Source organism: Gymnoscopelus microlampas, assembly GCF_963454915.1.
Source record: "Gymnoscopelus microlampas genome assembly, chromosome: 7".
In the NCBI taxonomy this organism is placed as follows: domain Eukaryota; kingdom Metazoa; phylum Chordata; class Actinopteri; order Myctophiformes; family Myctophidae; genus Gymnoscopelus; species Gymnoscopelus microlampas.
The window spans coordinates 48,910,887-48,935,327 of record NC_139944.1 but is presented as its reverse complement, the minus strand read 5'-3'; the positions used below and the strand labels follow the sequence as shown (position 1 = coordinate 48,935,327).

Sequence of the window (24,441 nt, the reverse complement as noted above, 5' to 3'; positions counted from 1 at the left end):
CAAAACACCTAGATAAGTCTAATAAGAATCATGCAAGGGTGCTGTTCTTAGACTTCTCTTCAGCCTTCAATACAATACAGTCTGATATTCTGGTGTCAAAGATGGTACAGTTGGAACTGAATCCATACTTAATTCACTGGTATGCTTCCTTCCTTACTAACAGAGTACAGAGGGTGAAAGTGAACAAAACCCTCTCCTCAGCATTAACCACTAATGTTGGTGCTCCCCAGGGTTGTGTAAGCTCAGCTGTATTGTTCACCCTTTATACTGACAGCTGTAGTACTGAGAAATGTCTGTCTGAATGTCGCACTGACAAGCCAGACCAATACATTCTAAAGTACTCTGATGATACAGTTTTGATTTCTCTTTTGGATAGTTCCAGTGATCCTGGACTGCACCAACACAGAGTAAATAAGGTGGTGGAATGGAGTGATAACAACGCTCTTATCATTAACACAAAAAAGACAGAAGAGATTGTTTTTGGTGCCCCACTAGAGATACACAGATCCCCTATTACTATTCATAGTGAACAGATCAACCAGGTATGTTCGTATACATACCTAGGAGTAGTAATAGACCACCTTTTGTCATGGAAAGACCAGATTGAATCAGTGGGTAAGAAGACAAAACAAAGAGTCTATTTCCTTCGCCGTCTGAGATCTTTTGGTGCTAGTAGACAGATTCTTCTTTTGTTTTTCACTTCTGTTATTATGAGTGTCCTGCAGTACTGTAGTACCACCTGGTATGGATGTCTGTCTGTAGCTTTAAAGTCACAACTGCTGCAACAAGTGAACATCTGTTCAAAGATTGTTGGACAACCACTTCAGAGGCTCTATACATCTACGTATGATAACAGTATGATAAGGTTGGCAAGGAATATCACTTCAAACACTAGCCATGCTTTGTATGGAGAATATAGGTTGCTGCCTTCAGGAAGGAGATACAGTGTTCCTACATACAATAAGGTCAAACTGAAGAGGTCCTTTGTCCATCAGACGACATTGAGGCTTAATCAGGAGTTATAAGCCAGGGGTAGGCTGAGTGGTGGACATTGCTCTTGTCTTTGCATGTCTTTATGTATGTATTTGTATTTTGTTGTTTTCTTGTGTCATGTCAAATGTGTGTACTGTTATATGTTGCATACATGGCTGTTTCTGGGTCGCAAGACAAATTTCAGTGCAAACTGACAATAAAGTATTATCGTATCGTATCGTATCGTATCGTATCGTATGTCCTCAAGTAACACTGTCTTTTGAAAAGCCAGCACTATCTATATTAGCCATATGATGTATAATATGCACCCACTCACCTTGGCAGCTAAGTGGCCCCTTTGAGGTTGAAGCACTGTCTGTACTTACTTACTGCCCTTTATGCCGGCTGGCATGTAGGGCAGCAACAGAGGATCTCCACTCCTGTCTGTTCTGGGCCAGCGTCTTTATAGAACCCCAGGTGTGATGCAGGTTCTTCAGCTCTCCCTCCACTGCCAATTGAATGCAGTGTCACAATAGTTTAATTAAAAACGTTAATTTATGACCAATGACATAGAGATACAATTCATCTAAGTTTAAATTAGCTGTCATCTTAACTTTAGACAGCAGAAGGAAAATACTGTACCTTCAAAAAAAGTTTACACCTCAAAAATCTGTTTTTGTTGAAAACTGAGAGATGAAAATGATCATTCTACCCTTCCATAGGCAGATACAAGACCCTACTGAGCATGTGCACAAGAAGTTTCACCCCTCTAGATTATTTCTGATTAGAATTATTGAGTGTGTTACGTTTGCCCCCAGTTACTTTTGAGCCCAGTCTCCCCTAATCCAGCGTGTAGATTGGCTTTCCCCCCCAAATTATATTTTTTTATTTTATTTGAAGTGGCTTGTTTTAAAATGTGTAGCGCTGTGGAATCGAGTAGACAATATGGCACATCAGAAGACATGTACTATTTATTTATTATTCTCCCCAAAACTTTGGAAAGCAAGTCCTACATACATCTAAAGTAAACACCATTCCACCGTGGAATCGTGTGCTTTTACATGAATCTTTGAAATGTTTTGTAGTTTTTGAAATATTTTACTTTAAAAGTTCAGAAAATTATAATGGAAGTCAAAGGAAGATCACAACCTCTTCATACTTTCACCTGGTAACTCCATTCACAGTTTAAAAAAAAACAGCTTACTGTGGACACACATGTAACTGTTTAACTTTTTACTTTGAAATGTTTTGTCATCTTTTTGATATTTAACTTTGAAAACTTAAGTGATAGAACTTTGGGCCCTCCCTATTCCTTCATACTTTCACCTACAAACTCGATTCACATTAGTATGTGTCCAGTATTACTATTACATTAGTATGATGATTATTCTACCCATTATTGATACCTAACTAGACCTTTGTGATTTTCTGCACATTTTGTAGCATGAGCGATCATTTTAAAGGTGCATTCCACTCAATAGGTGACAGGACTCCTCTGCTCCATCATAACATCATCTCTCCTCAATGTCTCTTCATCTCCACAGCTGAACTCACTGGTGAGTGCATTGCCTTCATTTATTTGTGAGATTTACTATTATTTATCATATTCATTATTTGAATCCATTACATTAATATGATGATTATTCTACCCATTATTGATACCTAACTTGACCTTTGTGATTTTCTGCACATTTTGTAGCATGAGTAATAATTTTAAAGGTGCATTCCACTCAAATACTAATTGTCTCCGCCAGGCCGAAAGGCTTGGCGAGAGAGTATGTTTTGCACCCCGTCCGTCCGTCCGTCCGTCCGTCCGTCCGTCCGTCCGCCCGTCCGTCCGTCCGTGACCAGCTAATCTCTGACACCGTTGGCTTGATCGCAGCAAAACTGTGCCAGGTGAGCCAGGTGTAGCGCCACCAGGAGGCCGCTTTTTGCAAAACACATTTTTTGACAGTACTCCTACAGATTTTGTCCAAACATCACTCAAATCGGTACACAGTTTCTCTATAGTCATTAAATGAAATGGGTCTTTCAGATTTTTCAGATTCCATCCTGATTGGCTAAGAATAGCCTCCAAAGTTTGCAGGAGTGCTTCGTTTTGAACAAAATGCCTCAAATCATGAACACAGCATGCAATTTCCGTGAAATTTTGCACACACATTCCCACTAGGCCGAGGACGAAATGTCACTTGAATTTTTTCAAATCAGCCTCATGGTGGCGCTATAACAGGCCAATTTGTGTTTTTACCTACAATTACACAACAATTACAGATTTTTACACTGATCGGTGCATCTGTGTAAAAATGTGTATGTGCACTCCCTAGAGGCCAAGGAAACACGTTTGCCCTGCATGGAAATTCCCAAATGGTATTTGGGAAGTAGGTGGAAACCTACTTCCCGAGTATGGGGAGAGATTTGTCTCAAATTTATTTGTGAATCCAATTCCAAGATGCACAAATATTCCTTGATTTGCAAATGTGTTTCCATGATTTACAAATGTGTTTTGCAATCTACAAACACAAATTATTTATTTGTGACTTTTGTAAATATGAATTTGCAATTTTTACAAAAGATAATTATACTTGTGTGTGCATTTATCATTAAATATCATTTGTAAATCGTCAATTCTGTGTGTGAATTCTTGAATGTGCATTTGTGAGTAGACCAACACACGCATACATTCCTTTTTCCTGTTACATCATTTTGAGACAAACGTCACGCTTTTTTAAGAACATTTTTACAAATGTAGTTTCCTATGTGCAAACTTACTTGTAACTTGTAAGTTAGTATTTAAATACATGTGCTATGATTTGTACAAATATATGACTATTTGTAAATATATCATTTGCAATTTGTAGAAATAATGTATACTTGCATATACACGCATTCAGTTTAGAGACAAGCTTCACACTTGTCTCAAATTCACTCACAACCTGCAGTTCCACACGTGTGCATAGACTGCCCCACCCCCACCCCATGGCAATTACAGCCAGGTGGGCACTGCCTCTAATCAGTTAAACAGGAGGCATTTGGGGGTAAAAGTTGGGAAGCTGACTATTTTACATAATTCAAGGGTGCTGAATCTGAGTAACATGGTTCCCAAACGAATGTTATCGTTTTTAACCTTCCAATTTGCGTAAACAAATGGCTGCCAAATGCCAATGTTGAACAATTTCTTCAATAACTAAATATTTCTGCAAACTAAATATGCACATTAGAGGCCACAATTACAGAAAACTGTTTAGTAAAGAAGTGGTCCATACGCACCCCCCTTATTTTCTGTTCTTTTCTACTTACAGTATCTGTATTTTTGTGTGCACTTCAGATATTTGATATTAATTTAATCAGTTGCAGGTGTTCATGCCACACACACACACACACACACACACACACACACACACACACACACACACACACACACACACACATACACACACACACACACACACACACACACACACATACATACATACATACATACATACATACATACATACATAAATGCATGCATGCATGCATGCATGCACACATGCATACATGCGTACTGTACATACAGTACATACAATACATACATACGGTCAGCACCAAACTTGGAACAAACTAGTCAGGGCCATCAGAATAGTCACACTAGGGGCCTCTACCGTGGATCCCGGGGGCCACAGGCACAGTGTTGCTCCAATCCTCACCAAACATGGCACTACATCCGTGTTACAGCAGTGTCTAACATTTCAAATGTTAGACACCATAACAACTCTGGACTGGATTTGAACACCACATAGCAGGCTGAAAATCGAGTCATCTATATTTTCCAATGCTGGATGGTTTGGTTATATTGTAAAGCACATGCCTGCTTATGTCAGCTTGTGCTGGCATGCTAGACTGCATTAGCTAGCAAGCTCTCACTTAACTTGTGCTGATGATTTGGTCAATATCTGTGTTTCTAGTGTCGGCTTAAAGCTGCATGCACTATGTAACTTTCCTTTTCTTTATTACCATTGAGCTAATAGAGCCTGCCTGCTTGCTCAGGGAATAAATTGAATATTGACCATCAGGTCAAAATTTGTGTCAGATCCTGTGTCTAGGTGAGACATAACCTTTGACACGATCTAAATGTCTCAGAAGAGCAGCAGGCAACCACCCCAATTGTATAAGTTATATTGTGAGCAGAGGTGGACGAAGTACTCGACCCTAGTACTCAAGTAAGAGTACAAAAACTCCTTGGTCAAATTTACTCCACTATAAGTAAAAGTAGCTCAGTCAAAATGTTACTCTGTAGTAAAAAAAAGTCATTGCTTTTAAATATACTTAAGTATTCCAAAGTACATGCTTTGAAAAATACTTAAGGTACAAGTAAAAGTAAAAGTACATTTCTTAATTTTTAGATCAATGAATTGCTGTAATGTTTTCACAATGAATTTATAGGACCTTGTAACTCTTGTTTCAGAGAAGTACTGTAACTCAGCACTGAAACCAGCACAGCACTGCATGCACTGATGTGCTTGTAGAACCACTATGTTATACAAAGCCTGCAGAAACACCATATAAAACCATAGAAAAGACTGAGGAACCAGAACTAAATACTTCTACTCCTATACACCCATACAAGATGTAACAAAGATAGAGGCGAGCGGAGGGGGAAGACAGAAACACGGCCAGTATGAGAGCAGAAGTTAGGCCAATTGCATTTTAGGGAAGACAAGAAAACAGCCAACCTAAAGGACAAACCGCACCAAGAAAATGAGTCGCAACTCCTTGCAACAAAACCGTTTTAAGGTCAACCGCACCAATGCAACTCCTTGCAACTGCCATTGGGGGAAATGGTTGCAAGACAAGTAGTTTCATGTTGCAAGGAGTTGCATGGCGAATCATTGGTGTGGATGTGGAGTGGGCTTAAAAATAAGTAAGAGTAATAAGTAGCAAACAAATCTAATACTCAAGTAAAGTACGGATCCTCAGAATCTGTACTCAAGTACAGTACTCAAGTACATTTACTCCGTTACTGTCCACCACAGATTGTGAGTAGAAATCATGGAAACACATTTGCAAATCAAGGAATATTTGTGCATCTTGGTATTGGACTTACAAATAATTTTGAGACAAATCTCTCCTGATAGCATTTAGGGGTAAAAGTTGGGAAGCTGACTATTTTACATAATTCAAGGGTGCTCAATCTGAGTAACATGACCCATTACTCGGTGGCCATTGCTCTGATCATCAGTGCAATGTTGTTAATGAACCCCATGTTGTTAATTATCATTCATATTTTAGCTATTAACTATATTTAACTATTTGCCATAACTCTAATAGACATTCATTCAGAAACCCATGACATTTTATTGCATACCGTTTATTCCCATGTCAAAAGTGCTATTCTCAGACTCCCTAAATGGTTCTTTTTCCATCTACACCAAATCTGTAAAAAAAAAAACATCAAAGAATAGCAGATCTACAAGCTCACAAAGTCGCATTGAAACACATTATGAGCTTGTAGATCTACAATTTTTGATGAATGTTCCCCCCAGAATAGGGATGCTGGGGTTCAAGTGGTTAAATGTCAAGTGTAAAGTTATTTTCAATCAGTCATAATGGGAATGGATATTATAATGGGAACGGATGTTCTATAAAGTGAACTAGATTTAACCACTTAAATTCTATATGGTTGGCCGGAGGCAGTGTTTCTCCTAGCCAGAAGCTGAAGGTGTGGAGGAGGATGCGTGGCGTGCCGAAAAATATTGGGTTCTCAAAATACATATTTGTGCTCAAACACGAAGACATAGTACATGTGCACAGTAATGAGCAGGAAAATATCTGTATAGTTTACATCTGAATTGTCTCCAGATTTAGTAAAATATACCTTTATTAGACCAAGTAGTATAGACAAACTGTCATACATAACAAAAAAGACAGTGGTGGAGGAAGTACTCACACTTCTTATTTAACACATTACCTGCCAATCACAGATATGTCCATTTAAAAAAAAAAAAAGAATTGTTGTTGAAAAAATCATACTGTGGCAGCCAGATTTAAGGCGTGGCGGCCCGCCACTGCTTAATGCATATAGGGGAAACACTGGGAGGCCTTAAGGCTTTATACTAGTATCTTTTCCCTGCTGTTAGGGCACCTAACAGGTTGACAAGTAGCCTTTCCTGAAGCTCCTACGCCAAATATCTCCCCTGCCAAGTGGGGATTCCCTCTTGGCTCCTATGCGGAAGACCCAGGTTCAAATCCCGGGTTTTATGGTTGTAATTAACCACTTGAATCTTAGCATCCCTCTTCAGGGGCTAACAGTGAACATCTGATCTACAAGCTCACAGCGTGTCACAAGTAACGTTATCCTGCATGTTGTGAGCTTGTAGATTTTTGGTTGGTTATCTGGTGTACAGAGAAAACAGGAGAGGGCCAGCTATGGAGCCCTGGGGAATATGGCCAACTAGTAAATGCTTTAAGTTGTTTAGTCTCTCCATCAGGAGAGGACATAAAACGTGGGATTACAGCTTTATTTTGGGGGGTTGGAGGGGTGATATTATTCAAGTCTCTTGCATGAACAAAAATGATATTTTGCATGTTTAAAATACTGTAAAATTGCGGATTTCATCAATGTTAGTAAGGTTGTGATGTCTATTTACACAGCTCTCCTGTGGCCAGATTATATTACAATCTAGGTAGCTGGCTAGCAGCTTGTGTGTTAAAGAGGCACAATGTAACTTTTCTTAATGAATAGAATGTAATTTTGTCCAATCTACTCACAATCAGTGGTGGACAGTAACGGAGTAAATGTACTTGAGTACTGTACTTGAGTACAGATTCTGAGGATCCATACTTTACTTGAGTATTAGATTTTTTTGCTACTTATTACTCTTACTTATTTTTAAGCCCACTCCACATCCACACCAATGATTCGCCATGCAACTCCTTGCAACATGGAACTACTTGCAACTACTTGTCTTGCAACCATTTCCCCCAATGGCAGTTGCATTGGTGCGGTTGACCGTAAAACGGTTTTGTTGCAAGGAGTTGCGACTCATTTTCTTGGTGCGGTTTGGCCTTTAGGTTGGCTATTTTCTTGTCTTCCCTAAAATGCAATTGGCCTAACTTCTGCTCTCATACTGGCCGTGTTTCTGTCTTCCCCCTCCGCTCGCCTCTATCTTTGTTACATCTTGTATGGGTGTATAGGAGTAGAAGTATTTAGTTCTGGTTCCTCAGTCTTTTCTATGTTTTTATATGGTGTTTCTGCAGGCTTTGTATAACATAGTGGTTCTACAAGCACATCAGTGCATGCAGTGCTGTGCTGGTTTCAGTGCTGAGTTACAGTACTTATCTGAAACAAGAGTTACAAGGTCCTATAAATTCATTGTGAAAACATTACAGCAATTCATTGATCTAAAAATTAAGAAATGTACTTTTACTTTGACTTGTACCTTAAGTATTTTTCAAAGCATGTACTTTGGAATACTGAAGTATATTTAAAAGCAATTACTTTTTTACTACAGAGTAACATTTTGACTGAGCTACTTTTACTTATAGTGGAGTAAATTTGACCAAGGAGTTTCTGTACTCTTACTCGAGTACTAGGGTTGAGTACTTCGTCCACCTCTGCTCACAATATAACTTACAAACTATACAATTGGGGTGGTTGCCTGCTGCTCTTCTGAGACATTTAGATCGTGTCTCACCTAGACACAGGATCTGACACAAATTTTGACCTGATGGTCAAGATTCAATTTATTCCCTGAGCAAGCAGGCAGGCTCTATTAGCTCAATGGTAATAAAGAAAAGGAAAGTTACATAGTGCATGCAGCTTTAAGCCGACACTAGAAACACAGATATTGACCAAATCATCAGCACAAGTTAAGTGAGAGCTTGCTAGCTAATGCAGTCTAGCATGCCAGCACAAGCTGGCATGTGCTTTACAATATAACCAAACCATCCAGCATTGGAAAATATAGATGACTCGATTTTCAGCCTGCTATGTGGTGTTCAAATCCAGTCCAGAGTTGTTATGGTGTCTAACATTTGAAATGTTAGACACTGCTGTAACACTGATGTAGTGCCATGTTTGGTGAGGATTGGAGCAACACTGTGCCTGTGGCCCCCGGGATCCACGGTAGAGGCCCCTAGTGTGACTATTCTGATGGCCCTGACTAGTTTGTTCCAAGTTTGGTGCTGACCGTATGTATGTATTGTATGTACTGTATGTACAGTACGTGTGACAGGGTCAAAGCAGGGGGGTGAAACCAAATTGTAACATTTTTTTATTGATGATGAAAAACCTGTATTACGCACTTAAAAACATCATTCTCTTAACTATATTTCTGCACTGCATGTTTTATGGTTGACAATGTATTTCCCCCCGGTCCCCGAGCCACTTGACATTGGACTCCCCTATAGGCTGTGTGACATTGGCCTTGTGACAGCGGACGGCCAATGTCCCCAGGTCACGCTGGTGGCAGAGCGAATGAGGGCGGAGTAGGGTGTGGCCCACCTTATTCAAAAGTGAGCGCGAGCCACTTGGACAGCAGAGAGACAGGCATACAGGGCAGTGTGGAAGTGACAGCCAGAAGGGACGGTTGTGCACAGGAGGAGCAGACATACCACGGAGCAGAGGTGGGGAATACAGTGATCGCGGCACGTACCAAGCCACAAGCAGCGGACGGTGAGCAGACGGCGCAGTAGCAGCAGAGACGGGGAGGACAGACAGACGAACCAAGGAACGGAGGAGAGGTCCAGTGGCGATAACGTTGCGCGCTTCACACCCTCAAAGCCAGACGTACAGTCTGGCGGGCGAGTAAGTGTCCTTCTATGCAACGTTACCTTTATAAACCCACGGTCCTAAACCTCATATGTGAAATATACCTGAACAGATGAACTGGTTCTAGTTTCTATGATTGCAGGCAATACGCACGAAGACAAGAAGAGACAGTGATTCCTGGCCTAAACCCCCGCTCCAGTTAAACCCCATATAAGGACATTCCCACCTTTTGCATTGAACCGTGATGAGTATATGACATATAGCAATTGAATTGGCACTTGGCACTTTACTGCTTCAGTAATAGTTGGCACTTTAACGCTAAATTCATTATTTATTTGCTATAGTTTGCACAAGCCCTGTCTGTTTTTAGTGTTTGGTGATTGTCTGTATTCCTGTATTTTAGTTAGTTAGTGGGCGCATTAGGAGGTTGAGGTTTTAGAATTAGTGTTATATTTTGTTTATGCTTTTCAATATTTTATGGCTTATAGACGCCACTGTATTAGCTTAATAAAATAGATTACCTTTTTATACAAACCTGTTTCCGTCCAGCTTTCTCCAAGGGATATGTGTTGAAGTGTTGTTCTCATTTAAAAGTATTGTACTTACCTGGGTAAACTCGAACCTGTGAATAGCCTAAGAAAGAGTGTTACAGAGGACCCTACCTCTTAAATAAAAAGGTGGCGTAGTCTTGCAGTACCTAACAAACAGTATTATTCTCACAGTAATTACGCACCCCGCACTTTACCGTGCAACTGATATTTTATTGTTGTGAGTTTAATGTGTATTGTTATTTATTTATTATTGAGACAAAGTAAAGAGTGTCAGCATTCTAAAAAGAAGTGGCAAGTTACATGTGACAACCTGGCCACCGTCACATATTTGGCGTAGCGCGGCAGGACTGGGTAGAGAACAACACAAAATCCCTAAGAGAAACTGTATTGAAATTTTGCTGTTTTGCTGCTTTTTGTTTTGTTTTGTTTGGTTGAATCAAGAAAGTAATGATGATGATGCCAGTGTATCCAGGGGCACCGTGGCTACCTAAGTTTTCGGGCATAGAAGGTGAGGAGAAATACAGGGAATGGAGAGAACAGATTAAAGGATTATTGGGCACTCAGGATTTAACAGAGGAGAAAAAAGTTGCTTTTGTAGTACAGACCCTTACTGAGGAAGCTAAGCGACAAATTAGTGTAATTGACAAGGAAGATCGCAATACAGTGGCCAAAGTCTTTAAATGTTTAGACACGTTGTATAAAACATCTGTTTCTGCTTCCCAAGCTCGTGCCTTGTTCTATGGCTGTGCGCAACGCGCAGGCGAAAGTGTGCAGGCTTATATTTTGAGGCTTAGAGAGTTGTTCTGCGGGCTGCGGCGGCTCGACCCAGACACCGCTCCCTCCGATGCCATTCTGCGAGAGCAGTTACTTGTAGGACTGTCTGAAGGCCCTCTGGGTCAAGCCTTAAGAATATATGCCCGTCGAAACCCCACAGAAGACTTCGCCGCCCTAAAAAATGAGGCCTTCCTACTAGACACTGAACATAGAAGAGAAGGGACTGCTGAAATCTTGTGCCATGCTGTTAAACCTGTCTCTATCCCAACACCCTCACAGGAATCTGAATGGAGAGAGAAACTGAAACAGGAGATTATGGAAGACGTCAAATCGCAAATGCAGGGGTTTACGCAGGAGCTCATGAAAGAGATCAGACCGCTCCTTCGACCCAACACCACCGATACACGACCTCGCGGTTCGCCTCCATCTGAACGACGCCGGGAGCCGTACCAACGCAATGAGTGGGATGAGGGAGGTAGGCCGATCTGTAGGAGCTGTAGGCAGTCTGGGCACATTGCTCGCTTTTGTAAATCTGACCCCAATCATTTAAACTAGTACGCCCTGTCGCCGAGGTCCGGGAGACAGGGGTGCAGCGCGCACTCGCCAGATCAAGGGCTAATGAAGTGTTTATTGGGGACTGTCCGACTATTGGGATCACTATGGGAGGAGTCCACTTAAGGGGGTTACTGGATACTGGGTCACAAGTCACATTAATGCAGCAAAGCTTATTTGAGGAAAAATTCTCACACCTAACGTTGGGAAATGGGCCCCTTGTTTTTAAATTACGCGCCGCTAATGGTCTTGACTTACCGTACACTGGCTATGCCATATTGGACCTAGAGCTGGAGGGAATGAAGATCCCAGGGAGAGGAGTTGTAATCGTGAAAGATGAACATTGTACTCAACCGCTGATTATTGGGATGAATGTCGTGAACGCTGTATGGCATGCCCTCTTTAAATGGCCTGGGAGGCCTGTGTTTCCATGTCAGCAGGGAAGGACGCTGTGGAAGGACGCATTCGCCACCTGTAGGAGGGTGGAGGCAGTGACGAACGAAGATGGGTCCATCGGTTATGTGTGGCCGGTCGGCCGGCGGAAGATTCGAATCCCCGCGCAGAGTGAAGTGATGATCTGGGGCCGCGCTTGGAGAGGACCAAATGGAGCGGACTACGAGGCCTTGATGGAAGCCTTGCCGGATGGAAAAGATTTGGGAGTGGCCCGTGCCCTCGTCACGGTGCGCCACGGACGTGTTCCCATACGAGTGTGCAACCCACACGCATATAGTCTGGTCCTGGACCGCCACCAGAAGCTGGGGAGGCTGTACCCGGTGGAAGAAGCGGATGTCCGAGGCGGCAGGGACCTGAGCCTGTCCCTGGGGACCGACGGAGAGGTGGAAGTGGCCGTAATCAGTGTGGAAGATGATGGACCACTGAAGACCCTGCCCGAAGAGATGGAAGTGTTGACGGAGCGTGATGACCTGCCGGAGGCGCAGAAGAGAGAGTTACACGAGATGTTGTGTCGGTGGAAGAAGGTGTTCGCCATCCATGACGAGGATTTCGGACGGACGGACGTCGTGCAACACCAGATACCGACCGGAGACGCGGCACCCATACGAGAGCGACACCGGCCGTTGCCGCCCTCCATGTACCGGGAGATGAAGACCCTCCTGAATGAGATGCTGGAGAAGGGAGTCATCAAGGAGAGTTGCAGTCCGTGGGCGGCACCTATCGTACTGGTCAAGAAGAAAGATGGCAGCTGGAGGTTCTGCGTCGACTACAGGAAACTTAACGCCGTGACGCACAAGGACGCCTTCCCCCTACCCAGGATAGAAGAGACGCTCACCAGCCTGACGAAGGCGCAATGGTTCTCCACGTTAGACCTGGCCAGCGGGTATTGGCAAGTAGGAATGGATCCCCGGGACCGGGAGAAGACCGCCTTTACGACCCCGCTGGGCCTGTTCGAGTTTCAACGCATGCCGTTCGGGCTTTGTAATGCGCCCGCGACGTTCCAGAGGCTGATGCAGCAGTGTCTGAGTGGTCAGGTGACAGAATCCTTGCTGGTATATCTTGATGACATTATAGTATATTCACCTGACTTCTCCTCTCATCTACAGCACCTCGAGCTCGTCTTCCAACGCCTGTGGAGACATGGACTGAAGCTGCGGTTAGACAAATGCAAACTTCTGCGGAGGGAAGTGCAATTTCTGGGCCATGTCGTGGACAAAGAGGGAGTGCGGCCCGATCCGGAGAAAGTGGTGGCAGTGCGGGACTGGACACCACCCTCAACGGTCCGTGAGGTCCGCGCGTTTCTAGGTCTAGCGGGTTACTATAGGCGTTTCGTGTCCTCTTTTGCTGCTATAGCACGACCCTTAAACAACTTATTGATAGGAATCCCAAATGACGTAAAATCCCACCAGTGTAAAGTCGAGTGGACTTCGGAGTGCCAGCGGGCGTTTGATGCGTTAAAGAGTGCCCTCACACAAGCCCCGGTGTTAGCGTATGCGGATTATACACAGCCTTTTGTGGTTTACACTGATGCGAGTGGCCGTGGGTTGGGAGCGGTTCTAGCCCAGGTCCAAGACGGTCACGAACGTGTAATAGCTTATGCAAGCCGCAGTCTCCACCCGACCAAGCAGAATGACGCAAATTATAGCTCGTTCAAATTGGAGCTTTTGGCCCTTAAATGGGCCGTGACCGAGAAGTTTAAAGATTATCTCACTGGCGCTCGATTCACAATATTCACGGACAATAACCCTGTTGCGCATCTCCAAACGGCTAGATTGGGAGCTGTGGAACAACGGTGGGCTGCTCAACTTGCGTCGTTTACTTTCGACATCAAGTATCGACCGGGCAAAAACAACGCCAACGCTGATGCCCTATCGCGGTTCCCAGTACAGCCTGTAGATGTGGCGGCTGTACAATCGACGCCAGCAGCCCGGGAGGATGAGTGGAGAGAGACGCAGGATCGGGATCCAGATGTGCAGGTGGTGAAGAGGTGCGTGGAACGGGGGAGAGCCCCTAATATGGTGGAGAGGAAGAATTGGACTCGGGGAGCGCGGCAACTGTTACGCCAGTGGAACAAACTGATTATACGAAATCATGTGTTATATAGGAAGGTGACCGATCCTTATACCAAAGAACAATACTCACAGATCATTTGTCCAGGTTCACGCAGAGAGGAGGTATGGAGAGGAATCCACACGGCCGCGGCGCATGCTGGGTTGGAGAGGACCTTGGCCCAGCTGCGACGTCGGTTCTATTGGCCAGGCATGGAGGGAGCGGTGCGTCAGTTACAACAGGGTTGTGTCGCCTGCAGCCTGCAGAGGAACAGGTCAGAGCCTCGGGCCCCCTTACAACCCTTTGAAGTCTCATATCCACTAGAAGTAATAGCCATTGATTTCCTCACATTAGGTAGGCCTGCTGATGCGTGGCAAAACATTCTGGTAGCTACTGACTTATTCACCCGTTATAGTTGGGCTATTGCCACCCGAGACCAGACTGCGCACACCACTGTCCGTGCGTTATGGACGCATATTATCCAGCCGTTCGGCTGTCCGGCCCGGTTCCACTCAGATCGAGGCCCCAACTTCGAGTCCGAGTTAATGCACCATTTATGTCAGACTTATGGTATTGCAAAAAGTCGCACCACTCCGTACCACCCGGCTGGGAACGGTGGAGTGGAACGATTTAATCAGACATTACTGAACATGTTGCGATCACTAGACACTGATAAACAAGGAAGATGGAATGAGCACTTACCCGAGTTAGTTCATGCTTATAACAACACGATCCATAGTGCTACGGGTTATGCCCCCGCCTACTTAATGTTTGGCCGACATTTGAGGCGCCCTATAGATGTCCAGTTAGGAGTGCAGTCAGCGCAAGAGCGCATGGGAGTGGGTGGCTGGGTACAGGACCACCAACAGAGAATGGCGACAGCTTATAGGACCGCAGGGGAGAGGATGGGAGAAACGGCCAAGAGGAGAAAGCAGGTTTATGACCGTAGGGCCGGTATTACACCCCTATTACCAGGAGAGAGAGTGTGGATTCGAAATAGGAAGAGAGATGGCCAGGGGAAATTGAGTACGTGGTGGGACCCCGAGCCTTACGCAGTGATGGAACAGGTGGGAGCTACGGGGTTGGTGTACCGAGTCAGACCCGAGAAGGGGGGGCGAGAAAAGACCATACATAGAAATGCGTTGAAAGTGTGTGTAGCCCCCAGGTCGCCCCACGAGGACCCCCCAGCTGTAGTGCAGCCCGAGCAGGTAGAAGCAACAACGCCGCAGTATTATGGGTTTCTCTCCGTCCCGAGAGCACCAGATGAGCCACGGCGCTCGGGAAGAGCAAATATAGGCCAGCCACCCCAGAGGTATGGACATGATTAGGGACAGTTGCAGGGACTGGCAACGGAAAAGTGGGGGGGATGTGACAGGGTCAAAGCAGGGGGGTGAAACCAAATTGTAACATTTTTTATTGATGATGAAAAACCTGTATTACGCACTTAAAAACATCATTCTCTTAACTATATTTCTGCACTGCATGTTTTATGGTTGACAATGTATTTCCCCCCGGTCCCCGAGCCACTTGACATTGGACTCCCCTATAGGCTGTGTGACATTGGCCTTGTGACAGCGGACGGCCAATGTCCCCAGGTCACGCTGGTGGCAGAGCGAATGAGGGCGGAGTAGGGTGTGGCCCACCTTATTCAAAAGTGAGCGCGAGCCACTTGGACAGCAGAGAGACAGGCATACAGGGCAGTGTGGAAGTGACAGCCAGAAGGGACGGTTGTGCACAGGAGGAGCAGACATACCACGGAGCAGAGGTGGGGAATACAGTGATCGCGGCACGTACCAAGCCACCAGCAGCGGACGGTGAGCAGACGGCGCAGTAGCAGCAGAGACGGGGAGGACAGACAGACGAACCAAGGAACGGAGGAGAGGTCCAGTGGCGATAACGTTGCGCGCTTCACACCCTCAAAGCCAGACGTACAGTCTGGCGGGCGAGTAAGTGTCCTTCTATGCAACGTTACCTTTATAAACCCACGGTCCTAAACCTCATATGTGAAATATACCTGAACAGATGAACTGGTTCTAGTTTCTATGATTGCAGGCAATACGCACGAAGACAAGAAGAGACAGTGATTCCTGGCCTAAACCCCCGCTCCAGTTAAACCCCATATAAGGACATTCCCACCTTTTGCATTGAACCGTGATGAGTATATGACATATAGCAATTGAATTGGCACTTGGCACTTTACTGCTTCAGTAATAGTTGGCACTTTAACGCTAAATTCATTATTTATTTGCTATAGTTTGCACAAGCCCTGTCTGTTTTTAGTGTTTGGTGATTGTCTGTATTCCTGTATTTTAGTTAGTTAGTGGGCGCATTAGGAGGTTGAGGTTTTAGAATTAGTGTTATATTTTGTTTATGCTTTTCAATATTTTATGGCTTATAGACGCCACTGTATTAGCTTATTAAAATAGATTACCTTTTTATACAAACCTGTTTCCGTCCAGCTTTCTCCAAGGGATATGTGTTGAAGTGTTGTTCTCATTTAAAAGTATTGTACTTACCTGGGTAAACTCGAACCTGTGAATAGCCTAAGAAAGAGTGTTACAGAGGACCCTACCTCTTAAATAAAAAGGTGGCGTAGTCTTGCAGTACCTAACAAACAGTATTATTCTCACAGTAATTACGCACCCCGCACTTTACCGTGCAACTGATATTTTATTGTTGTGAGTTTAATGTGTATTGTTATTTATTTATTATTGAGACAAAGTAAAGAGTGTCAGCATTCTAAAAAGAAGTGGCAAGTTACATATGTGACAACCTGGCCACCGTCACATACGCATGTATGTACAGTATGTATGTATGTATGTATGTATGTATGTATGTATGTATGTATGTATGTATGTATGTATATATGTATATATGTATATATGTATGTATGTAACATGAACACCTGCAACTGATTAAATTAATATCAAATATCTGAAGTGCACACAAAAATACAGATACTATAAGTAGAAAAGAACAGAAAATAAGGGGGGTGCGTATGGACCACTTCTTTACTAAACAGTTTTCTGTAATTGTGGCCTCTAATGTGCATATTTAGTTTGCAGAAATATTTAGTTATTGAAGAAATTGTTCAACATTGGCATTTGGCAGCCATTTGTTTACGCAAATTGGAAGGTTAAAAACGATAACATTCGTTTGGGAACCATGTTACTCAGATTCAGCACCCTTGAATTATGTAAAATAGTCAGCTTCCCAACTTTTACCCCCAAATGCCTCCTGTTTAACTGATTAGAGGCAGTGCCCACCTGGCTGTAATTGCCATGGGGTGGGGGTGGGGCAGTCTATGCACACGTGTGGAACTGCAGGTTGTGAGTGAATTTGAGACAAGTGTGAAGCTTGTCTCTAAACTGAATGTGTGTATATGCAAGTATACATTATTTCTACAAATTGCAAATGATATATTTACAAATAGTCATATATTTGTACAAATCATAGCACATGTATTTAAATACTAACTTACAAGTTACAAGTAAGTTTGCACATAGGAAACTACATTTGTAAAAATGTTCTTAAAAAAGCGTGACGTTTGTCTCAAAATGATGTAACAGGAAAAAGGAATGTATGCGTGTGTTGGTCTACTCACAAATGCACATTCAAGAATTCACACACAGAATTGACGATTTACAAATGATATTTAATGATAAATGCACACACAAGTATAATTATCTTTTGTAAAAATTGCAAATTCATATTTACAAAAGTCACAAATAAATAATTTGTGTTTGTAGATTGCAAAACACATTTGTAAATCATGGAAACACATTTGCAAATCAAGGAATATTTGTGCATCTTGGAATTGGATTCACAAATAATTTTGAGACAAATCTCTCCCCATACCCGAGAGCCAAAGCAGTCTCCAGGAACAGTTTAACTAGTTTTATTTTCCTTCCCCCTTCAGAATTATGAGTAGCTCCATAAGCACAAACCAGGAGTTCCGTCTAGGGAGACACACTTTTCAGTGGTAACCAGACATATCGCCCTAAAACCATTTCGCCCCTGTTTTTGAGCGGACATTTCGCCCACCCCCGGACATTTCGCCCGGACATTTCGCCCATCCCATACGTTTTTCCCAGACATTTCGCCCACCCCCAGACATTTCGCCCGCCCACCCCCAGACACTTCGCCCAGACATTTCGCCCTGCAATTATATTGTGCGACATTCATTATAAATATATAATCCATCAGTTGTGCGAGATTCATTATATTGAAATTACCGGAGTTACCGCTGCACTGCACTTATATAATCAATCAGTTGTGCGAGATTCATTATAAATGGCTTTATTTAGATACATACATACATACATACATCCTACTTTTGCAATTATTATAGTTACCATTCATTATAAATGGCTTTATTTAAGAGGGGAATACATACATACATACATACATCCTACTTTTGCAATTATTATAGTTACCATTCATTATAAATGGCTTTATTTAAGAGGGGAATTTCTCAACTTTCACAACTTGTTCTACTGTTTGACTATTTTCATAGCTCCGTTTACAACTTGTTCTACTGTTTGATTGATTGCAGTTTGCATAGGAAAAGGTACAAACGCCTTAACTGATCACCACCTGAATCTTTGTACTTTAATGTCCAGCTATCTGTGTACTTTAATTGCTTTAATTGGCGGCAGATGGCCCATTCCACACCTCCTGGATCTAGGTCTATTGAAATTTCAAGACAAAGGAATGGAATGTGACCTGCCTCTGTGATGCATCTGTACTGTAATGACAATAACAGAATAGCAGAATAAAAAGTATTGCAAATGTAAATGTTCCTTTTCTCCTGTCTTAGCGTGTGTGTGTGTGTGTGTATATATATGACTCCTGGCAAACCTGTTCACCGCTGCTGCATGTCAGAAGTCATCTCCACTGTTCCTATGTCATGAGCAACAGACACCGTTGGCTTGTTTTACAAATAGGCCTAAAACATGTCTACAACCCAGTCCAGAACTGACAGAATACATGCTTAATCCATATGCTCTGTTCATTATATACATTACTTCACTATCACTGTCCATTTAATCCTAATCAAGACAATACAAAAATAAAAAAGGCCAAACAAGCTAAATTCATTTCAGAACTAAACATTTAGAGACACACTTGTCAGTGACAACAAGGACTTCAAGACTGTCTTCCAGGTAAACATCCATGTTATAATCATGGTAAACATAATGCTAAGGTTACTGATTGAACGAGCTCTTCCAGGTCCTTATTTGTATTGTTGGAACTGATCTCAATGTCATGTTGTACCAAAAGTAAATACCAGCAGTGTTGGCTGTGTGGCCAGCAAATTATCTGAGTTAGTAACAGTGGTAATTTATCAGTTAAGGGGTTTTATTCTCCCACTTACAGAAAGACAGCAACTTTGTGATCTACAAGGGCCAGTGGACTCCTATCTGGGCATCACACACAATGGACAAGGGTGGCTACCGGATCATTCTTCAAGAGGACAACAAACTGGTCATGTACGACAATGCCGAGAAGGCAATCTGGGCTACTAATACTTACAACCCCACAAACGAGTCTGTCCGGATGCGTCTCACAATGACCAACGGCGGAATCCTGGAGATGGACAGAAACGGAGAAGCTATCTGGACCTCTGTCGAGTCTAAATAATACAGGGAACAAATTACAATAAAAGAAAGAAATTCAAATGTCTGCCAAACTCAATGAATGAAGTCGTCATGATGTAAACAGTTAATGAAATAAAGAGCTCCAATCACAGAGGTTTCCATGTCTTAACTGTGTCTAAACAGCTTTGCAGTGCCTTCACACTAATTGTTGTTTGTAATAATACATACAGTATGTGCAATATTAAATATGTAAGATATGTAGAATGCGACAAAAACTAAAACAAATCCATGAATCCACGGCTTCATGGTGCGTAATTGATAGAAAATAAGAAATGTTTCGGTGAACTACTTCGATCTTTAAGCCTATGTCATTTAGGCTTACATCATAAGGCCACACCCATTTTCAATAATAAGCATTAAATATGAACAACCCAATAATAAATCAATGCCTATAGTCACCTTATTTAATGTCTGCTAATCCTACATTTATCGTGTGCAAGTTATTGTGATTACTGGTTTTAGTATTAATAATCTATTAAATTATCTAGATCCAAGGTGTTGTTTTAAATTATAGAGGTTAGAGGTAACCCATAAAATCCTTAGATGCACAAAACCTGACTTTTACTGTTGAACAAGGAGATTAACCCATTAATGAGAATAACCCATAATGTAAAGTCCAAGAGGGAAGCTTGCACATCCCCAAACAAAAATGCGTACAATGATATAGAAAGGCAGTCCACACAGTGGTGTGTAGCTCCCAGTAGAAGTTTTATTTGAGGTAACAACGTTTCGACCCGTGTGGGGTCAGGTATGATCATAATACAAAAAGTAGGCAAGTTAAATGCAAAGCAGGGACGAGTCACAATCAACAGCTGTTTTGCAATAATAGACAAAATGACTGACACACCCACCCGATCTACAGGGCATAGGCTGCATTGGTTAACCTCAAGCTGAGGACTAGTGGAATAGAGAAATAGTAATTATGTGGCACCAAAGCCAACTGTTGCCAAGTAATAACAGGGCGGCCGCCGATACCCAATCCACCTGGTTCTCTGCCAGCCACAGTGCTGCAGCGCACAATGGGGGAAAATTCCTATCAATCATGCCACCATAACACATGCGCGCGCGCGCCACACGCACGCTCCTGATGATAAATAGGTGACATGTGTCCTCTGCTCCATCATAACTTCATCTCTCCTCAACATCTCTTCATCTCCACCACTGAACTGACTGGTGAGTGCATTGCCTTCATTTATTTGTGAGATTTACTATCATTTATTATGTTAATTATTTGAATCTATTACATTAGTATGATGATTATTCTACCCATTATTGATACCTAACTAGACCTTTGTGATTTTCTGCACATTTTGTAGCGTGCATAATTTTAAAGGTGCATTCCACTCAATAGGTAACAGGTCTGCTCTGCTCCATCATAACTTCATCTCTCCTCAACATCTCCACCACTGAACTCACTGGTGAGTGCATTGCCTTCATTTATTTGTGAGATTTATTATTATTTGTTATATCAATTATTTGAATCCATTACATTAGTATGATGATTATTCTACCCATTATTGATACCTAACTAGACATTTGTGATTTTCTGCGCATTTTGTAGCATGAGTGATACTTTTAAAGGTGCATTCCACTCAAGTGCTAATTGTATTTCAACTATGTATTGTAAAGATACATTACTCTCGTGCATTCCACTCAAATGCTTAATTGTATTTCAACTATGTATTGTAAAGGTATATTACTCTCAAATACCATTACAACTAAACATTATTATTTCGACCTATACTTCCCGAGAGCCAAAGCAGTCTCCAGGAACAGTTTAACTAGTTTTCTTTTCGTTCCCCCTGCAGAAGGATGAATAGCTTCTTAAGCACAAACCAGGAGCTCCGTCAGGGAGACACACTTGTCAGTGTAAACAAGGAATTCAAGGCTGTCTTCCAGGTAAACATATCTATGTTATAATCATGGTAAACATAATGCTAAGGTGACTGATTGAATGAGTTCTTCCAGGTTCTTATTTGTATTGTTGGAACTGATCTGAATGTCATGTTGTACCAAAAGTAAATACCAGCAATGTTGGCTGTGTGGCCAGCAAATTATCTGAGTTAGTAACAGTGGTAATTCATCAGTTAAGGGTTTTATTCTCCCGCTTACAGACTGACAGCAACTTTGTGATCTACAAGGGCACGACTGCTACCTGGGCATCAAACACAATGGACAAGGGTGGCTACCGGATCCTTCTTCAAGAGGACAACAACCTGGTCATGTACACCAATGCCGAGAAGGCAGTCTGGTCTTCTAATTCTAATTCCAACGACAAATCTGTCCGGATGCGTCTCACAATGACCGACGGCGGAGACCTGGAGATAGACAGAGACGGAGTAAAGATCTGGACCTCTAACAAGTCTAAATAATACAGGGAACAAATTACAATAAAAGAGTGAGAGAGCATGAAATTCAAATGTCTGCCAAACTCAATGAATGAAGTCATCATGATGTAAACAGTTAATGAAATAAAGAGCTCCAATCACAGAGGTTTCCATGTCTTAACTGTGTCTAAACAGCTTAGCAGTGCCTTCACAATAATTCTTGTTTGTAATCATACATAAGTACACTATTAAATATGCAAATATGCAAATATATAACAATGAATACACCCTGAATGAAATATACAGGAAAAATAAAGAATAACGTTGCAAGAGAAGTGTCTCTTTCGTCTTCAGATTTAGATTAAAAGATATTTGATCTAGTTCCCGTAGGGAATTTGTCTTAAAAACACAAAAACACAACGTGTGTAACCTCAACAACATTGTTATTTACTTTATTCATTTTGGTATGCACAAATTAACTGTTTGAATATACAGTATATTGGGGGACTCCCAATATATAGAGTTCATCCTCTATCTGGATAATATGAGAAGAGGTTCTGAGATACAGAACCATAGAAGTAAATGTATAGAACAGTAACGTTGTGCTCCCTCAACACAGAAGAGGAATCAATCAATTCATGGCGGCCTTCTGTGATGTGTTCCTTCCATATGAAGTTGTGTTGGTTAAGGTATCCATATAACAATAAGCATCATCAACTCCGCCATCAAAGTAGGTGGCTGTGAACATGGAATTAGGGTGCAATCTGGGAACCCATGTCAAAAAAAGGAAAAACAGCACCCTCTGCTGTTTTTTTTTACCTTTGAGTCAGTAGTGCAGTGCTGAATCTGTTCTTGAGATTAGGACCTATCTATTGCATATTGTTGTTTATTGTAGCCGGGCAATCTACGAAGATACTTTCGTCCCGATAGGCTCTCTGTCTAACAGGTCCTAGTGGATTAATATGAACCCACACATAGACATGCACTTAAGCCTATGTCATAAGATACTCGCTCCAGCTCACTGACGGATTTACATCATGAGGCCACACCCATTTTCAATTATAAGCATTAAATATGAACAACAAAATAATAAATCAATGCCTATAGTCACCTTATTTAATGTCCACTAATCCTACATTTATCGCATGCAATTTATTGTGATTACTGGTTTTAGTATTAATTACCTATTAAATGATCTAGACCCAAGGTGTTGTTTTAAATTATAGAGGTAACCCATAAAATCCTTAGATGCACAAAACCTGACTTTTACTGTTGAACAAGGAGATTAACCCATTAATGAGAATCACCCATAATGTAAACAGGCCTGGCTTAACAGAAGTGTTTTAGGTGCTGAAGCACAGGGCACCAACCTTGAGGTTATCAGAAAAACGCCGTAATTTAGAGGCTTAAGCCGGCCCTGAATATAAAGTCCAAGAGGGAAGCACGCACATCTCAAAAAGGTGCTGAACAAAAGTACAATGATAAAGAAAGACAGTCCGTACACTGGTCTGTAGCTCGTGTGCGTCTTCTATGATCACAATACAAAAAGTAGGCGTGTTAAATACAGATGTAACCGGGTGTGTGTGTGTTTTTTTACTGCAGGTGTACATGTGTGGATATTTGGTGAATCAGGATTGGTGAAACACTCTGATGCCATCAGGGCCGGATTAACCCTTTGTGGTGCCCTGAGTAGAGTGTGTTCCAGCGTCACCGCTATGTTTTTAAAGCTTGTTGTAATTTTTAATTGAAATAAGCTAAGGCTACCTGATTTGAGTGATGTAATATGTAGCACATTTATGTGCACTGCACACAGCAGTTGTGAGGCAGGTTTCTGCTTTAAGGTGCGCTTCCCTCTGCTCACCCTGGTTTGTTTTTTATGACGATCACGTAATGTTATGTATTGCATTTTGGAATACTGGACTTTTACTTAGTATTTCTACATTGCGGTATTGATACTTTTACTTGCGTAAAAAAAGTGGAGTGCTTTTTCCATCACTGCACGCCTATCTGTCCTGTGGTGCCGGAAATGAGATGCTCACAGTTCAGTTTCACACTACAAGACTAAATAAAAGACGCAAAAATGTATATAGTTGCCAGAGGAGAATTGTTTATTTTAAGGCCTCAGGAAGTTGATACAAATGCCATACAGTACATACATATAGGTAAATCACACTGTGCTAGAATATTCTGAAGCAGGCCCACCTTACATTCTAAAGTCCCACTTAGATGTATGGAAGACACAGTTGGGGTTAGTATTCAAAATATGTCATCACTGTGATTTTGAAAAGCCAAACACTGTTCAGAAGAAGGGGGATGTGAATACTTCCACAAGTAAGCTTATTTGAACGTTACAT

General features: G+C 42.2%; 1 protein-coding gene across 4 annotated transcripts in view; it reads left to right on the top strand.

Annotated features, from left to right (window-relative positions):
• Positions 1–22,250, top strand: part of LOC311049300 (B-type lectin plumieribetin-like) — a 33,998-nt gene extending 11,748 nt beyond the window's left edge. Inside the window, exons 1-4 of one of the 4 annotated variants that reach the window (XM_084062844.1) lie at positions 2,516–2,528; positions 21,112–21,178; positions 21,569–21,659; positions 21,875–22,250. In XM_084062844.1, the coding sequence (XP_083918970.1) occupies positions 21,573–21,659; positions 21,875–22,132 (345 nt within the window). In that variant the 5' untranslated portion in view covers positions 2,516–2,528; positions 21,112–21,178; positions 21,569–21,572 and the 3' untranslated portion in view covers positions 22,133–22,250. Of the gene's footprint in view, positions 1–2,515; positions 2,529–20,858; positions 20,934–21,111; positions 21,179–21,568; positions 21,660–21,874 lie in introns of those variants that run through there. The other 3 variants (XM_084062842.1, XM_084062843.1, XM_084062845.1) reach the window with 3 other exon arrangements.
• The last annotated feature ends 2,191 nt before the right edge of the window (positions 22,251–24,441 follow it).